Source organism: Ambystoma mexicanum, chromosome 1q (assembly GCF_040938575.1).
Source record: "Ambystoma mexicanum isolate Mex_15411 chromosome 1q, UKY_AmexF1_1, whole genome shotgun sequence".
Taxonomy (NCBI): Eukaryota; Metazoa; Chordata; class Amphibia; order Caudata; family Ambystomatidae; genus Ambystoma; species Ambystoma mexicanum.
This window is the reverse complement of record NC_090922.1, coordinates 613813414-613832193: the sequence shown is the minus strand read 5'-3', so window position 1 is coordinate 613832193 and position 18780 is coordinate 613813414. Positions and strand designations below refer to the sequence as shown.

At 44.6% G+C, this 18780-nt stretch overlaps 1 protein-coding gene and 1 long non-coding RNA gene across 4 annotated transcripts in view; one reads left to right on the top strand and one right to left on the bottom strand.

The window, feature by feature from the left end:
* SEC16B (SEC16 homolog B, endoplasmic reticulum export factor) overlaps positions 1–18780 on the top strand; it is a 705720-nt gene that overhangs the window by 655540 nt on the left and 31400 nt on the right. For all 3 annotated transcript variants that reach the window (XM_069641151.1, XM_069641150.1, XM_069641152.1), the window contains 3 exons: positions 7317–7445; positions 11353–11470; positions 16899–16948. In XM_069641151.1, the coding sequence (XP_069497252.1) occupies positions 7317–7445; positions 11353–11470; positions 16899–16948 (297 nt within the window). The remainder of the gene's footprint in view (positions 1–7316; positions 7446–11352; positions 11471–16898; positions 16949–18780) is intronic.
* LOC138533543 (uncharacterized) lies at positions 6354–9045 on the bottom strand. The gene is made up of 5 exons (XR_011284870.1): positions 8929–9045; positions 8681–8790; positions 8374–8560; positions 7297–8237; positions 6354–6461 (listed from the first exon to the last, which is right to left on the bottom strand). It is a non-coding gene; the product is annotated as an uncharacterized lncRNA (long non-coding RNA).

The window sequence follows — 18780 nt, the reverse complement described above, 5'->3', positions numbered from 1 at the left end:
GGCAGCATGCCCTTCTCATGCCGGCAGAAAAACATCGGATTCCCCCAGAATTAAAAATCAGGTGGATCCCAGGGGGGCCCATTGCAAATGCCTCCTGCCCACGCACACATTGCCAGAGGGACTTACACTTGACCCGGATCCACCATGTTTGCAAAGCAGGAATATTGGATGAGGGTGCGCACAGAGGCCGTACTCTCTGGGCAAGGAACTCGTTTTAGAAATGTTTTCCTGCAGGAGGTTTTGTCTGCCGTTGACTAACACCTCGTTGTGTGTTATTTTGCTGCCGTTGACTAACACCTCGTTGTGTGTTAATAACGGAAAAGACGGGCCGACACCTGGTGATGAAAAGGCCAGATTGGGTCTTTTGGGTTAATGGAGCACCCTATGAGATTGATACTCTCCATTTTAGTTTATTGAAACTTTTAGCAATGACAATTATAAACATTCTAGTCCTTCCGTCCAACTTGACTCCAAGGTACTGTTTGTTTTATTGTCCGAAGGGAAATTAGGCCAAGACTTTTTATATGCTTTTTGGAAAACCAGCGGAACATCGCTGCAGAGGACTGGTGGACAGAATTGCTGAGGGGAGAAAAGCCCTCTTTAGTAATTGCAACAATTGCATTCTCCTAAAAATGTAATTGTTGTGATTACTAAAGAGGGCTTTTCTCCCATCAAAAAGTCTTGATCTAATTTCCTTTCTAGTGCTCCCTCTGTACTATACAACCTGCAGGATGTGTCTCGAGGGCCCTCTTTATGTCTCACTGACAGGATCTCCTTTGTGTTATACAAGTTAAGTCTCATCCTGATGAACTGCATCCTGTATAGGGGATCTGGGAACTCTCTTATGTTGCTTGGCTTGTTTCCTAGGACTCTAGTTTCTCCGACTAGATTCTGGTATAGCTTGTATTGGTTTGCCTCTTCGCACGTTAGAACCCAGTCATTTTCGCACAGTTTTTTCTCTACCTTGTTTGGGTTTCTGTGTAGGTCGTCCAATGTAGCATTAGCCTGAACCAGCAGATCTTTACAGGATCGGACCCAGTTTTGCACTGTTGTTTTCTGTTCCTCTATCCAGCTTAGATTTTAGTATCGTCAAAATCGGTGCTTCATCCTTCTTCATACATTTGCCATATAGAGATAGGATCTTTCAATTTACAATTGCTTTTAGGGAGGTCAAGCCAAGTTCCCTTTCGATGAACTGTATTGGGGTGATTTTGGAAGTGAGAGTACTTTTTTCCAGAACATCCCTTGGAGATACTGTCACTGTTTCTTCGGTAGGTATATCAGTGCATCAGCGCCATATGATAGTATAGCCACCACCTTCCCTTTGTAGAATTTGATCACAGGGAGTAGCGAGTATCGACAGTATCTTCTTTTAAGCACTAGCGCTTGGTTCGCCAACATCTTCGCTTTAGATCTTAGGGCCAGGATATTGTCTGTTTCCACTAGACTTTTACTAATGACCGTTCCTAGGAATTTGTAGTCAGTTACTTTTTCTAGTGGACGCCCTCCCAATTTCCAGTAGAATGCTTTCGTTCATTTAAACCTTCCCCATTCAGGCATAGGAGTTTGGTTTTCTTGGCATTCATTTGAGGTGTTTTTCGAACGTGTATTCCTCCAGTCTGCTCAGCTGTCTCTGCAGCCGTATCTCGGTGTGATCCATGAGTACTAGATCAGCTGCCTAAAGCAGGGGGCTCACCTGCTCACCACCTATCTTAGGAGGGAAACTTTTACAATCTTCCATGAATGGTCCCAAGTAAGAAATATGTAGGTTGAAGAGGGCGGGTGCAAGTGCACAGTCTTGCTTCACCCCCCTAGCTGTAACAATCTCTTCTGTCAGCAGTCTCTCCAGTCACACTCTCATGCTCGTGGCTGTGTGTAGAGCCTCGATTTGGGCCACAAGATCTTCAGGGCAGTTCCATGCTCTCATCTTCTTCCAAAGTCATTTTCGATTTATTGTGTCAAACGCTTTTGTCAGGTCGACAAAAGCTATGAACTTTTTAGAATTCTTTCTTCTCACTTGTTCTTTTACAATTGAGAGCAGAAGGGTCGGTGGTGCGGTGCATAATCCCTTTATGAAACCACATTGGAACATATTGTGCCTTATTGTGTCAATTGCCCAGTTATTCACTCTCTTTAGTAAAAGGGAAGCGATATCTTCCCCATAACGTCCAGTAGGGCGATGGGTCAGTAGTTATTAGGGTCATCCCAGCTTCCACTTTTAAAGATCGGGATGAGATTTACCGTTTTCTATGAAATAGGCCCTCTCTTGTTTTGTAGCGACTTTCTTATGATTTGACATATTAGCTTTGCCCATTCTTCTGTTCTTTCAGCATATAGTTGGATATACCGTCCAGTCCTGCGGCGTGTGAAGAGCTGGCTCGTTTAATCAGATGGGCAACTTCCTCCTGGTCGTATGACAAGCTTATTGCAGTTTGGTGAGGGGTCTCCTAGGGTGGGTTTGGCATAAACATACTTGAAGTGTATTATCCATATCTCTTCTGAGACAATGTTAATCTGTTGTTGAGCCGGGTCTTTTCCCTGCAAGTTGACGCAGTTCCAAATCTCTGCAAAGTTTTTGTTTGAGATAGCTCTCATCATCATTTCAGCGTCTTGCTGCACTAATGTGCTTTTGTACAATTTTAACCAATTCTCATATTGTTTTTTTGTGTCTGCTTCATGGTCTCGACTGTCTCTGCGTCCCACATTTTCAGTGCTGCTCTCAATTCTCTTCTTTTATACATCAATTGTTTGTCAAAAGTGGGTGTATGTTTATTTTTGTTGATATTTCCATATCCGGTTGATTTGTGTTATAAAAACGGAACAAGGATTGGGTGTACTCAAGTGCCTCTGTGCAGCAATTCTGCTCTTGCTCCATTCTGAGTTTTTTGGATTGGACGTTCATAAATTCTAGGTTCTTTTTCATAATTCTTAAACTACATGCTTTATTAGTGCACTCTACCAGAATTGTCATCTTATTAAGTTCCCTTTGCCCTTTCTCTTGCCAAGTAACTTTTAGTATGTTATGGTAGCTTGTCTTTGAATGCATAACTGCAAATGATGTTATATCCTCAATTAGATTTAGTGTGACGGAGATATAGTCTATTACAGATGTTTGTTCCCCTCTCTTCCAGGTTGGTATATTCTGTTTGGTCTCTTCAAAGTAGTTATTCCAGGTTGGTATATTCTGTTTGGTCTCTTCAAAGTAGTTATTTAGATCGTGGATATCTCTGCTTTCCACTAGCCCCATCCACATCTGACCTCTTAGTTTCTGGGTATTTATGCCCTTGGCGTCTCTTGTGTCTGACTCTTTTTGATTTGGTATACGCATTATCAATTGCCATAGCCACTTTTTCCATCATGTCGTGGATCTTTGTAGCCATAGGATTCCAGTAGGTGTTTATTATAGCTAGATGGTTTCTAGATCCCTTCATTTCCTTTTGCCTTAACTCTCTTTGTCTGAGTAGGGTCAATTATATGTAAGGGCTGATATTTTTGGATTCAGTTATTCCGTGGTTCGTCCCGTTTTTGACTAGAGTCAACAGACCGGCTGATGGGCGGCCTTTTCCCCTCTTACGGCCGGATTTAGGCAGATGGTATATCCGTCTACAGCCGGCTTCGAGGACTACCAGTTTTCCTGAAAGCAGAGAACATTGTAGACAATCAATTTAGTCTCCCCTCCGTTGAGGAGGTGTACATGTCCTCTGGTGTTCCACAAGATTAATGATAGAGAGGTATTCTCTGTTTTTTTGGGTCTAGTTATTTGCTCCTCTTTTTCTTTCTAATGCTGTAGGAAGCCAGGACCAATGTTCCTCATTATAAGTTTCTGAGCTGCTTTGACGTTGTGTTATCATGTTCGCTTCAGTGAGAATTCGTCCTGTGTTGTCTATTATAAATTTTCAGTTCTTCATAAATTTACCCTCCACTTCCCCCTTTGTGTCCCTGCCCTGATGGGCCCCACTTTCACGTGAGCCCGATTCTGCCCATGTTACCCACTTGGACGGTTGTCGCTCGTCCTGCGTGGTTCGGGTTGCTTATGGATGTCTTACTTTAGCAATCGCAGGATTGCTTATCAGGAACTCTTGTCGGTCGATCAGTCTCATCTCGTCCACTATGGTTAAATCAAAGCCCAGTATTTGGAAACTTGTGGCCGAGTCCAGCAGTAATTGCTTCACCACTATTGAGTATAAGTGAACGTAGACCAAGTCTGTTCAATCTTCTTGGACAAACTCTATTATTTGGATATATTCCGTAGAGATTTATCTTGTGTTTGGTATACATTGGAAGAGGATGAGGACGTTATGTCTGTTTAGGATAAGTATTTTGAAATTGATAAATTATGGTTGACTCAGTGCAAGGTAAACATCAACAAATTAGAGATTTACTTTCTCAAAGTTGTGTATTGTAAATAATATATAAGAATTTGGTTTGAAGGGACAAGAGAAAAAAATCCATATATTTAGGAAACGTCTTCAGTCGATGAGACATTCAGCATGAGTACGATTGCTACATTACAGAATGTCAAAGAGCTATTAGATACATTGTTGTTTTTAAAATTGACCTTGAGACCATGCAGATGATGATTACCCAAATTACACTATGCTGTATTTGCTGCCCTTGATCTTTCACAATAGACAATTTAAGACAATCAACACATTACACTTGACGCCTTTATGAATAGGTACAAGGTAGGAAACCTCATGAGGAGGCTTCAGCAGAAAAAAAGAGGAAGAGTTGGGTCAATCCTTTAGACTTTGGTAGATATCAGGAAGCCTTTATTATATACCAGTCCATCTCTTGGGATGCAGGGAATCTTGGTCAATGCCAAAACGATACCTGGTAGAGGAACAGGTGGTGGTACATCCTTGTCCTTTATGGTCTCTCCTACAAGTGGGTGTATCTAAGAAGTGTAGGAGTTCAGTGACCCCAGGTTTTAGCTACAAATACATATTTAAAAAAAATAGACAATTGTATTCAAAATGGCTGGTCATAAATCCATGAAACGTTCCCATTAACTAAAATAAATTATTAACTGCAATAGTGGAGACATATATTTTTCACCATGAAGAACAGGGAGATCATGTGAGTTATGAAGTTGCTATAGACTGTTTGATTAAACCGTTGGCAGCACTAAGTGCTGTTTTTGGCTTGGCATTGAATGACCATGAGTTGTACAACAGGTTAGTGCCACTGGTGGCTTTACAAGTTTCCCTTATTTGACCAGCTGGCAAATGAATAATAAGTATGGGCAGCTCCCAAGTCCAGCTTGCAATTACACAAAGATACTGAACGAGAAATACACCATAGAAAGTCTTGATCTGTGGTAACTGTGGATACTTCTCCCTTGGGGCAAACTTTGGTGCCAAGATTTGGACCTCCTCCTTGTCCAGCATCACACAATACCCATTCATTCTTATGAATAGGGTGCAGTTGGCCCTTTCCTGCCTAGAGAAATCAGCTGCTGGAGATTCTTGACACCTGCCGTCACTATGGAACATGTAAGGTCACACTTTGCCAGATTTTCATCAATTGTGCAATGCTGGCAGAATACATCCAGTGAGCTTGGAAATATATTATAAGAATAATGTGTGTTTCTCTACCCGTAGTATCAGAATCCATTATTCTAGGCAATAAGCGAACAGGCAGAATAACCAAATTATACATTCTTTAGTTGACGCGTTAGAATTACCTGAAGACCAATAACATCCAAATGGAAGTTGGTGCAGCATATTCCTTATACAAGATGGTGTGTCACATGCATTGTATGGAGATAACCTATTCTCACAGCTGGCAACAATTTGATCAATTGAAATAATATAGAAGCCATAAGAAATAGTTTTGGATACCTTTGTTAGGAGATCAAACCACCATATTGTTAAGTGTCATTGGCTGCCTTAAAACCTTTATTTTTGTATTTTGTGACAAAGTCCCCTGCTGAATGTTGGGGACTGATAGAGGGGTGGTCAAAGGGCCCGGTGCTGCCCTGCGCTAGGGGATGCTGGACACAGAGTAGGCATATGGGGTTACCCAAAACACTACGTATGCATCACTACGCTACACTAAGGCAAGGGGCAGTCATAGGAGCAGTGATACTCCCATCACCTCCCCCAACACACATGACCACCAACGGGTGTGGGGTGCAGTATCTGCGTTCAGTGGGCACTGCAAGAAATTTAAACAATATTCAAGTGTATGCCCTAAAAGTATTCGGTATATACCAAAAAAAACCTGAATTGCACTGTTTTAGAAATCAATCATATACAGAAACTGATGGAACGCCCACCAGCGTTGTTCACACCCTGGTAATATAAACGACTGACGTTCAGTATATTAGTGAATCAATTAGTGCTGGGTGTTCTGTTTTCATAAACATTTCTTTAATTGGCGTCCTTTTCATTATTGCTTGGGTGGCAGAATACTTGGCCAATGCATTTCGGAATCTGGGTTCATCATCAGAGCGATTTCTACAATCAATGTAAACAGAAAAAACTGAATTATCTATGCATAACATCCCTTACCAACACGGCTCAAGAAGACCTACGCCGTCCACATTAGAAACAATGGTTCTGGTGAATGGATGTAGCAGAGCTTTTGGCTCTTATATTTTTAGTTTTTAGTAAACAACATCATCATTAAGGCATCCACAATATAAAAGTACTGAACAAAAACCCAGAGCCTGCCATTATCTATTTGGGTGTTTCAAGCAAATACAAAACCACAGTTAATCCGCACATGTTCAGCTACACACACAGCCACTTTCTGCCTATTGCTCCCTAGTCATGCACAGCACACCCTCATCCACACAATGAACATCCTGGGGAGAACACTGAAGATGCACTGCAACCCCCTTACCTGAGCCACACTCAGATTAGACACCTTTAGTCACAGAATCCTTTGCATGAGACCTTGCAGACACTCAATGCACATTTCAACCACTCTCTGAATATGTTCAGCCATGCGCCTGAAGCCTCCTGCCAAGCTCATCCACACTTCATAGGGGTTATATAAGGGGGTACATTAACACATTCTGTAACATCAAGAGGCATGACATCAGGCCATCATTAAACGATCGTGGGGAGAGTATATGGACACATAAAAGGAGAAAGATATTTTGTGGCAGCTGTGTAGTGAGAGTCTAAGGAAATTAATATCTGTATGTTCTGTTTTGCTCCCCCGGCCAGTGTCTTTTTCACGTGAAGGCTACAGGCTTTTTGAATAGCTTTTCATTTTACATGCATACATAAAAGGTATTTTGAATGTCATCAGTATTGGTACTAGTTGTCTGCTTTCACAAATTACCTTTGACCTTCTGTTCGTAGGCCTCGGGATCAGGTTGGTTCAGCTGGTTTCGTTCAAAATCTGTGAAGGAAGAAGCAGACCCTTCCCCAAAAGCGGCACCTTCCAGTGTTCCAAATCTGGACTCTGATACCTCTCCAGCAGCTGTGCAGGTAATGCCTACAATAGCAAATATTCTGAAAGTCTTACTGCCTACTTGGAACAGTTACAGGGAATCCTGCTCTTGAGCACATCAACCTAATTATCAAGCTCTCCCCCCAATTCTCTGTACCAGTATTGTCAACCTGATTGCACCAATTAAGACTCACACCTGCTCTCCTCCTTACCCTATATAGTAAAATATTTGTGAAATTATTTAAATGCAAACTTAATTGGAACCCTTGTAGGAGCACATCTACATGGGACATAGAGCATAGAATCCCATAAGTAAGTGACTGGTGAGAAACACACACGAATATTCAAGTTATAGGTAACCAGCTTTTTATGATTTAGCTGATACACTAACTGTTTTGACTTTTTTGTGAAAGTGATCAATGGAGTACAATGTTGTGCAAAGGAACAGCAATATGCTTCTTTCAGAACAGAGAATACATTCACTTCAGCATGTAAAAACCAGGTGATAGAGTGGTTAAAGCAACAGGAGAACAAATTAAATGGACGCACATGTCAAAAGGAACAACTCATCCGGTAATCAGAATGTTGTGGGAACAGATTAAATGAACACAGAGTAGTCACTGATTTAGTGAATTTGAGACTTAGGTCAAGGGTCTCCTGAGCCCGGCTAGAATATGACCTCGTATTTGGTCTAGGTCAAAATATGATGATAAAAATGTGGTTGCAGACATAGTTGTTAGCCCAGGGCGGTGTGGGCATAGATGCTGCAGGGCCCAGGGAGGGCTACTGAGATGAGAGCCTTCTTCTAGGGCCATGGGAGTCAGGTCACTCTGTGTGAGGGAAAAAGAAAAGGAAGGAATAACTAGGATGTGTAAAACAAGTACCAAGATGCTGGCATGGGTAAAGGGTAAGTATTTAATACTAAAGGACAGATCCTAAACGGTTCCAGAGCCACAAACAACCCACCGAAAGCCGGGAGCACCGTGAAGTGCTCGCAAGCGTGGAGTAGCTGCGTGACGGGAATGAAAAGGTCCAGGGAAGGACTCCAGGTGAATGGGTGGATGGTCCCTGGTAGTGGAGGAGAGCCGTGGGTAGGGACAGAGATCCTTCGGACTTGCTCACAGGTAACAAGCAGAAGCAGGGAGCTTGCAACCTAAACAGGTGAGAGAGAAGGGTATAGGCTGAAAAAGCGCCCATATGGCTGGTGGTGCAGTCTAAAAAACATCTAAGGTATAGCAGTGCACTGCTTGTAAGGTAAAGCAGAGGGCATTACTTGTAGGCCAAAGTGTAGTGGTCCGAGCGCTGGAAATGTGGCCAATAATGCTGGTCATTCCATGAAGGCGCCTTCCAGTGAATGGAGGCAAGAGTGGATACAGGAGCACCCTGTTAAAAAAGGAAGGAGAAAGAAGAAGGAGTCCAAGGTAAAAATGCTGTGCAAAGGTGCAGCATAATAGGCATGTAGGCGAGACCAGCGTGTCTGGTCTTCCACGAGGTAAGCTTTGGGAAAGTAAGCCCCTTTACCTGCAATCTCGTGGTGCTCTGAATGGAGGCGAACGTCCGCTGCTAGAGCCCATGCTGGCTCTCTAAAGGAGATGTGTCTCCGTGCTTAATGGCTGGCAGGCAGTGCGGGCGCGCATGCGCTCGGGGATAGTATCCCCTCGAGTGACACATGCGTGCGGGGGGAGTAACTAGCATACTCTGTGCGTATGTGCCTCAGGGCAGAGTGCAGGACCTGAGCACATGCGCACATAGATGTGCCTTTGTGGTCCGGTTATGAGGCTCCCTACGGAATGGATCGGAGCTGGAGAGAGCAGTCTGAAGGTGCAAAAGCGCCAGTAGTGGCGCGTGGCCCAGGAGCAAAAGTAGAGTTGGAGCTGTGGGGCAGAGCAAGAGAGAGGGATTGAGAGGGGAGGTCTTTACTTGAGGAAGGGCCTCCCTATAGTATAGAAACATGGGCAGTGACATCATACAGGTGTGGCAACAGGAAAATACAGAAAATCCTGAACATTGCGGTTAACAGCACTGGACATTTACAACACAATAAAAAGTAAATGGTGACTTGGTAAGCAAACAAGAATTAACATCATGAGGGTCATACTCCCCATGTTCATGCGAGTGTGTCAAGTGTCATTGTACAATGGAGTCAGTTTGTAGTGCTGCATTGAGTTTAAGAGACATCATGGAAGACAGAAACACCAATAGTAAACATGCTGATCGAGAGCCCTCAGTCCTAGCACAACATAGTGACATGATTGGTGGCATTATTAGAGCCTGTGGCAAGAGCAGCGAACGTACTGGTCATCAGTGCCAAATCTTAATTGGTGAGTAAAGGCTAGATACGCTAATGAGTGTCTTGAAAGAACCCGATGGGTGTGCATGGGGAACCCAAGCCCAAATGCATCCTGACATTAAGATTGGAGCATGACCACCACCGTGAGGGGTTAATACCTGAATTAAAATAGGGTATAAAATGGGAGACAGCTAGATGCTACTGAGGTGATCATGGGCATCAGAGGTAGGACCACACATGATGAGAGAGGTGGTCCATGGGAGGAGAAAGTCAGAGTGTGTCGGGTTACCCAGGATAGGGGGATATATATCCCGAGATGGGAGGGCCTGCAGGAGTAGGGAAACTCGGTTGGCTGTAAATAGGTCTGGGGGCCCCCCAGACACGGAAGGCAGCTCAAAGTGGGAGCCGAACAGGAGCTAGGCACTAAGGTGCCTGATTCGATGCTGAATTGTCCTGGTTGTAACTCGTTGAGGCCTTTGGTGGTGGATTGGAGTTTGAACATCCACCATGCCTCCTTAAAATCTAGTGAGTTTGCAGTGTTGGCCTTGTCTTGAACTTTGTCAACGACCCACCAGGAGAAGGAGTCAGGACCATGATGGAATTCACTAAAATGGTTGACTAAAGGGGCAGTGAAGTTTTTGCATCTTTTCCTGGATCTGTGCTCCCCAATCCGTTTGTGTATGGGTCTAGAGGTTTGACCCACGTATCGTAGACCACATGGGCATAGGATCACATAGATGACATTAGCTCCTCCTTACATGGTCAGGATTTTGGTTCCCATTTCCAATATGGTACAATAGCCAGAAACCTCTTTCACTGGGTGTGGGAAGTATGGCGTTCCACATGGGCTATTGTGCTGTTTTAGTGCCAGGCATCTCCACTGTTATCCTGTGGGGTGCCACACTTCCCTGAGCAAAGTAGTTATCTGTGGGGCCAGATTTCTAGCGGGCTAAGGTATCATCTGCTGTTGGGTCAACAAGATTGAACTTCTGGATTTAGTCCATCCTTAGTATTTGCTGTCACGGGTGGTCTCCACAGAACAAGCTAGTGCAGAATGATGTTTCAACACCTTTATTTCTCTTTCTGAACAATGGGTCTGGGGTAATGCCTAGAGGCAAAGGGCCTCATTACAAGTGAGGCAGTAAGGGTTAACAGCGCTGGTAAAGGTGCCGGCGCCGTTAACCCTGTACCGCCTCATTACGAGGTCCCTTCGCGGGACCCGCTCTGGTCAGACCAGACGTCCTTTGCGGGTCCCGCGAGGGGACCAGCATGCTAACAACAGGCCCGTCATTAACGGGCCCGTTGTTAGCATGCTCCCCATTCCCATTGAGCCCCATGGGGCCTCAAATGGGAATGGGGATGGTCCGGGTTCCCTGAATGGGGAAATACTGGGACCGCCAAAGTCAGAATGGCACGGTATTTCCCCATTCAGGGACCACAGACCCGGACCCGAGTTTGGAGGCAGCCAAACTCGTAATGAGACCCAAAGAGTTTATTCAAGAGCAAAGAGTTTATTCAAGAGGGAGGTTCTATAACAAAATGCGTCTGGACGATGTGTCAATGAAAATCAAGGGAGACCATAATCTAAAAGGACCCAGGCTTCTGTTTCCCAAAGCACAATTCTCTGGTCTAAATACAAAGTTCTCTTTCTGCAGGGGGACACAGCAACTCTGCCTCTCAAACCAAAAGATGATGTTAGCCCCTCGTGTTTGCCACCTCCACCCACTGCTTTTATGCCACAGACAGGCAGGAACCCCTTCTCCAGAAGTGCTGGTAAGTCTGGGGAATTTCTGTGTTGTATAGCCTTTTCATTTGTGATCTCCGTTGGCAGCAAGCACTTTTCTCACTTGGATGTGTAGATTGACAAGTTATGAACGCGTTTGCATGTCCAAAATTGACACTGCATCTGAAAGCTGCCAATTTTCCAAAACCCAATAAGGGTGTAGTTTTTGTCTCCTGCTTTGCCCACTGTGTAATATTGGTCACTTGGCTTACTTGCTGTGTAGTCTGTTCTCGCAACGTACTCTCTGTGCCGTCCATGGTTCTCTGCCTTCCTCCCTCTTTACTCAGGTTAATTTGTCTTCTGTATTGACAAATCTGCCCTCTGCCCATGTGCAATGAACTCTGATAATGATCTGCCTTGCCTCATGACCATATACCATTCTTTTCTCTACAGCATTGATCCATCTCCTTGTTCCCACTCCATACACAATCTTGAATCATCTTAGCTGCAGCCGCATGTACACCTCTTCAGCACTTTGATGATAGCTAGCTGTGTTTGTGGGTGTCCAGTCAACTGGTCGAAAAAAAACTGGTCGACTGCAATTTGGTCGAAAACCAAATGGTCGATTTTTTTATTTTATTTATATATTTTTCGGGTTTTCGTTTAGTAAAAAAAGGGGTTTTTAGAGAAAAAAAAGGGGGTTGGGGGGGACCCCCCCAAAAAGTGAAAAAAAAGGGTTAAAATAAAAAATTCGACCATTTGGTTTTTGATCAAATTGGTTCGACCATTTGTCTGGTCGACCAAATGTCTGGCAACCATGTTTGTGCTTACATCCCATCTATCTCTCTCTCCCTCTCTGTCTCTATCTCTTTTTACCTCTCTCTCTCGCTCTTATACACACACACACACACACACACACACACACACACACACACACACACACACACACACACACACACACACACACACACACACACACACACACACACACACCCCCAAAGCCCCCCCACCCCCCCCCCACTCCCCCCCCAAACGTAGCCTCTCTTTCACTGTCCTCCTTGAGGTGTCTGTGTCTCCTTTTCTCCTTGTCTAGTGTGTGTTTTCAGCCTCCCACACCTCAAGTGTTTCTGTGACTCTTACCTGCTTCTGTGAGGAGGGATCTATCATCCTTTGCATTGCACTAAATGCTTTCTTCGATGCTGGGCCTCTGCTTTCCTCACCTTGAAGGTGACTGTTGCTCTCCCCCAGAGGCAGCTGTGTCTCTATTTTTGCTCAATGCCGCCAGCCGTGAGAATTTATTGCCTTTAGCTTCCACCCTATGAAGTCTCGATCCTGAGCCTTCTGCGACAGGATGCCATCTGACAATGTGGGAAAGCCTTAGCTTTTTGATTTTTACTACTAAAGTGATGCAGGTAGCAATTTGGTCACAGAAAAGGAGGTCTGATAATCAGATCCCCCTTTAATAAAATTATTCATGCCAAAATTATAGTGCAAACATGTGTGTTTACAATGATAGCCTAGAGGTATCCTCTGCCTAAGCTCTGCAGTGGCACAGAGCAGGTTCAAAGTTCACATGTGCATGCCAGACTTCTAGTGGAGCAAAAGGATCCTGCAGACAGAGGTGGCTTTTTAATTTTCTGCAACTATGATATCAAAAATAATAATTGTATGCTTTTGTCAACTTGGTGGTATGTACTTATTTAAATATTACCCATGAATGTTTGGGGCATGGTGACTGCTAAGAGCACACACTTATACAGCCATAGAAATGTGTTTTCACACTAGTGTCAGCTCTGTGAACAGGGCTTGGCTATGACAGTATTAATGTATATTGGTATCTGGACTGACTGTCTCAACAGCTGCTATGTTAGCCGGTGGCCAGAGTGATGCCTTTTTAAAATCCCAGTTTAGGGAAGCAATACCTTCCCTCAGGGTACAGGAACGTCCCCTAGGAGGTCTCCTGGCAACCGTTTCTTCAGAGGCAGCACTGACATAGCAGATTCACTCACACACCATGGTACTGACCTCTGAATTCCCTTTGAAGTCAGCAGGCATGGGAAAGAGGTAGAGGGAGAGTAGCCAGAGAGGGGAGATGGACTTAGAGAAGTGTCGCACCATCTGGATTCCTATTAGGGCTCTCTTCTTTTTCCTGTCTCTGCCATTTTCTGCAGGCATTGTACTCTAGGTGTGACAGCATAAGGCAGAAGGCCTTTGTCACAACACCCTGGTTTGGACCCCATACAGTTGGCTTTCTTAGACTAATCCTCTGTGACATTTTGCTTTTAAGAGGAGGGGGCAGCCCCTCACTCTTTGATTCATTTTTGGACTTTTACGAAAAACTCACTGGAACTCTGTTGGGGATACCGTCGACCATAAATTCCTCTCCCAGAGGTGAAGATACGAGGCTGTCTTGGCAGAGGAAAGCTTTGTCCCTCACCCATCCCCAGGGAACAGTAGGGGTGAACTACTTTGGATCAAGGCCTTCCTACCTGTTGGCTGCCCTGGAACCAGACTACTGTTCATTGGAGGTGAAGGGACCCCTGCAGGTGCCAGCCAATCTCCCTGGAGTGGGAGTGCAGAACAGAAGGTTTTACCTTGTCCTGGAACCCCTGATTTGGAACCCCCATCAACTCACTTGGAATCCTGTTTCTCCACCTCAAGATGTCTTTGAGACGGTTCAATGCCACTCGCTGCCTTCAAGCCTCCACAGACCCTGCAGTGATGCTTTGGCACTCTTAGTGAACTTCGAACCCTTGCTGCACTTTGACCCATCCAGATGCTGGCTGGACCATTGCCATGGATCCACTGTAGCAACCCGATTGCAGGCTCAACATGGTGGCAGCACTGATGTGATCACTGACTTGATTGCTGGAAACTGCATCAAACTCACTGTCTCGAATGCTGATTTGACTCAGCAGAGCCAGTGTCTTGCTGCTGACTTGAAAACTGCTCTGAACTGACTGGAAGACATCATCTCACTGCCGACTCAACCCATCCGGAGTCCTACATCTTCAAACGGAGTCGGGGTTGGCTGCCATTGGAATTGCACTTAAATGTCTTGACACCGGCTCGACTGCAGATAAAGCACCAAGAAGCCTAGCTCGATGCTGTCGATCACCCTAATCAAGAATAAAGGTACTGTGAAGAGGCCCTGTCCCCATGACCTTTGAAGAACTTAGTCTTGAACATTGACGTTGTTGCCTAATCTAATTGCCTGACAACCCTTGCTCTTCCACGCAGACTACCCTTTCAAACGTCTCTGTGTTTCTTTATAGGGGGGAGTTTTTGTATTGTATCGTAATGGATTATTTGCATTTTATCATCTGATTAAACAGGCTGTATTTGTATACAACCTTGATTGCAAATTCTTTTATTTTCAAACTGTGTATTGACATTGTTTGGGTGGCTGCTGCTATCAGTGCACACTCCCGATGAATATGACAAACACCCCTGAGTTGGGGGGGGGGGCGGACATGGCCGGTAATAGCCCACCAGCCCGAGCATAGGTAGGCCCGAGCAAAGTAAGGGCCTTGGCGAGCGCTCTGGGCCATTACCGCCCATGCCCACCCCCAACAAAGGGGTGATAGCCATTCGCACCCCTGGGTTCATAATTTTTTTGACAGGTGATGGGCTGCGCGCGTATTGTGTGAGCCCAATCTCCCTTCATAAAAGATTAACAAGATGGTCGCTGCCATACAAAAAGGGGCGTAGTCCCTTTTTTTATTTCTATGGGCAGTGGCTGCGGGAGGGAGGAGTGGAAAAGGTTATGTTTTATTTTGGGGGTTGGGAGGAAGGGTGGGGACATGGCGTGGCAACAGGGAGAGGCTACATGTTGCCTCCCCACAATGAATATGAAACCATCCGGAGAAGTGCCTCAGGTGGCTGGAAACAGCGTGTGGTGCACATTGTGTTCTTGCCCCCTGTTCAGCCACCTTATTAGCTGAGTGCCCTTCCCCGGATGCAAATCATTTATGCCCATGGCTCCATCTTCATTAATGTCCTCCTAACAAACATGCTAGCTGAAACTAACTTCCTCAACTTCAAGAGTAGCATGAATTGGTGCCTCCACATGGCTGAGAATAAACCCCAACTAGACATGAAAGCACTTTACAGACTCACCGTTCTTGACAATTGACATCTGATAACCAAGGCAGTATTGCTTCTAACTAGCCAGCTGTCTAAAACTGGCTCCATCACAAATACAGAATTGTTATTCAAAATATATAAGAGGGGTGGAGTAAGGGATTAAAATGGGTGGGGAAGGGTTTAGGTTGGGGTTATAAACCTAGGGAAACGTGGAGCTTGAGGACGTGACCTTCCAAAATAAATAAAATAAAAACATCTGTATTTTTTGCTGTTTTTTTCGTTTACATTTTTTTTGTTAAAAATGTTTTTTGATAAACTCACATGGAACCGTATATTTCCGTGCACTGGAAAATGAGGCCCCAAGTCTGCATCACTATTCCCCATTCAGGATAAGGACACAGTCTATGGCAGTAATCTACAGTCTCATTCTTGTGGCGAATGGGTAACGCATGCCATCGTAATGGACATTGGCCTTCTTTTGTGTATTCCCCCCCTATGCTCTTAAACTGCTTTGAGGTGGATTAAACAAAGAAATACATTCATAGTGCGTTACTGTGCACATCCACTGTGTGTCCTTTGTACCACTATGCAGAGTATTTCTCCCACTTTCCTCTCTGTGCACACTGTGTCTCTTCTACCAGTCTGAGGATGACTCCTTTGTGTAGCCCATTTCACCTCTATCTTATGAATCCTTGTCTCTTGACGTCAACTATATGTATTCTTTGTCTTGTGCATTGGTTTCTGTTTAAACTATTTCTTTGCTGTCTTCCCTGTGGAGTCTCTCTCTGGTCCTCCTATCTTCTTTCCTGTGGAGTCCATCCCTAGTGTTTTCATCACAGTTTCCTTAATATGTCTTGCTCAGAAAATGTCTCACCTCCTTTCTACTTCTTGGAGGTCCTTTTCCTCCCAGGTGTAAACTGCACAGAGGGGAAATGAGGGAACAAGTCCCCCCCCCCAGGCGATTTTCATCATTTTCACTTCAAAGTGCAAAACAAAGGTAATAATCGCCTGTACGCCTCTTTTTTTGCACTTCTCTATGCAAATAGAGGAAACGCTGCCTGCCATTTTGCGCATGACAGGCAGCGTTTACAATGGATTTCTATGGAATCTGCCTGCTTTTTGCCAGTGTATAAAGTGATTTTTGGAGGTAGAGGAGGAAAGGGTGGCAGAAACATAACTCCAATTACTCAGCCCCCACCTTCGAAAAGCCTAAAAGTGCCCAGCAATATTAATAAAAGGTGTTAAAGTGAGCTTAACACCCTTACACATATCTTTAGCATCTTTATTTACACACAACCTGGAAAATTAGTCCACTCTAACTTTGCATACATATGTCATGATTCAGCAGTTTAGAAGTCTTTCATCATGTTGTCAATGCTTTCACTTCCTCAGGTAATATATCAAAGCAACAGAGCGCAAGGAGCCCTCCTATATCTCCTGGGGTAAGCAATCTGTCAATCATATAAGTGTGGGGGCCTGGGGTTAAGGGGCCTTGGAACACCTTTATTTGATACAATACTTTTGTGTTTTCTTTTCAATCGTGGCTTTAACCAGTAACAGCACAGCAGGACCAGCATCGCCATAAACAAGTAGACCATAGGCATCATCAGTGAAAGCTTCACTCACGCAGGAAACTCGCACTGCTCAGGCAGAAGCAGTGCAGGCTTCCTTAACATACTAAACAGAACAGGCAACAACAGCTTAGGACAGCGTCATGCATACAGCAAATGATTCTGGACTGCGTGCTTATCTTCCCAAGCACAAGAGCAGAAGTGCTTGAGCCTAAAAGCAGCAGAAGAGATATAGCAAAGGCAGCAGCAGGCAAAATATTGCATCACACAGAACAGCTAAGAAACAAGTACAAGTGCAAGTTCTTAGGATTCCTGTTATGCCATTGAAGATGTATGTGCCTGTGATTCCTTTGTCTTGTAAGACTTAATGTTGCTGTGTCTCCTACTGGAATGATTGCTAGCCTATTTACGCAGTTATTTTTTCAATGTCCACATGAGCCGTTATCGCGGCGGCCTGATCTCACACACTATCAAACAACCAATCATGAACTTGGTTCCCACAAGCACCACCAGCTGGAAACACAGGCCTTCATCTTGTTTTTCACACTATGAAATATTACAGGATTGACTAGTCACTGCACCAGGCACGTGCGGGAGATCAGGCAAATTGGAGACAAAGTGGTTGAGATAGAACAACAGCACCATGGCACTCGGATATATTGGGATGTACAGCGGGGCATTGTCATGGGAAGAATTGTGTGCCATGGCCATGTCTCACGCCAGGTGGGTTTTATACTGCTTTAATGCGTGAAGGCAATCAGGAACTAGTTCGGAATCACACTGGAAGGAATTGAGAGATAGGCAGGTATTGCTCCTGGATGAAATATAGGCTTGGCCACCCATGGTAAAGGTAACAATTGTGAAGGTTTAGTACACACACAATACACCATGTTCTCCACCTGAAAGAGCCTGTAAGTATAGTCCATGCTCCTCTAGTTGCAATTTGTGAAGCATAGACTGTCGCTAACCGTTTTATTGCAACTGCAAGAATTGACAAAGAAAGCCACTTCTTGACTGGGTGCACATACAATAACTCCCACCTGAACTGCTAAGTACATATAAAGCACAACTCCGGTAGACAGTGGCCGTAGGCATGGCTACCCGTACACATCAGAATACAGCAATGGCTACGACAAATTTGTTCTCGCTGGTCACATAATTGTTCCGCCTACTTACACCAGACTATGCCTCAACACCTCTGACATCAGTATGCAACGAAGACATATGACAAATTTGGGAATGCTGGACACATAGCGAGTCTCTAGCACTCACGCCATCTCCAAACTCCTCTCAGCACCCATCCACAGGCCTGATCCCTTGGGTTGCCTTCTATCAGAGCCTGGCCAGCCCTGCTAAGCCTTATTGGGCAAAAATGCACACACAAATTCTAATCCTACTCTGTGAACTCCATCACTTTGGACTTTGGTCCCCGAGGGCGTTCCCAGCACCAGCGCATTGACACTTTTATAATGGTTAAAAGCGCTATATGAATGACAACTGCAATAAAATACAAGAGAATGAAGACATATCCCTCAATTGTAGGCATTTGAAAAGACCTCCCTTAAAAATTGTCCTCTGATACCACAGAAACACTGACAGCCACAGCCTTCCGGTTAGTTATGAAACATTCCGACCAGTCACTCATCCCAGCACCAGCAATCAGGGGAGTTGCTAGGTCTGGAAAAGACCCGGGGCTAAGCTGA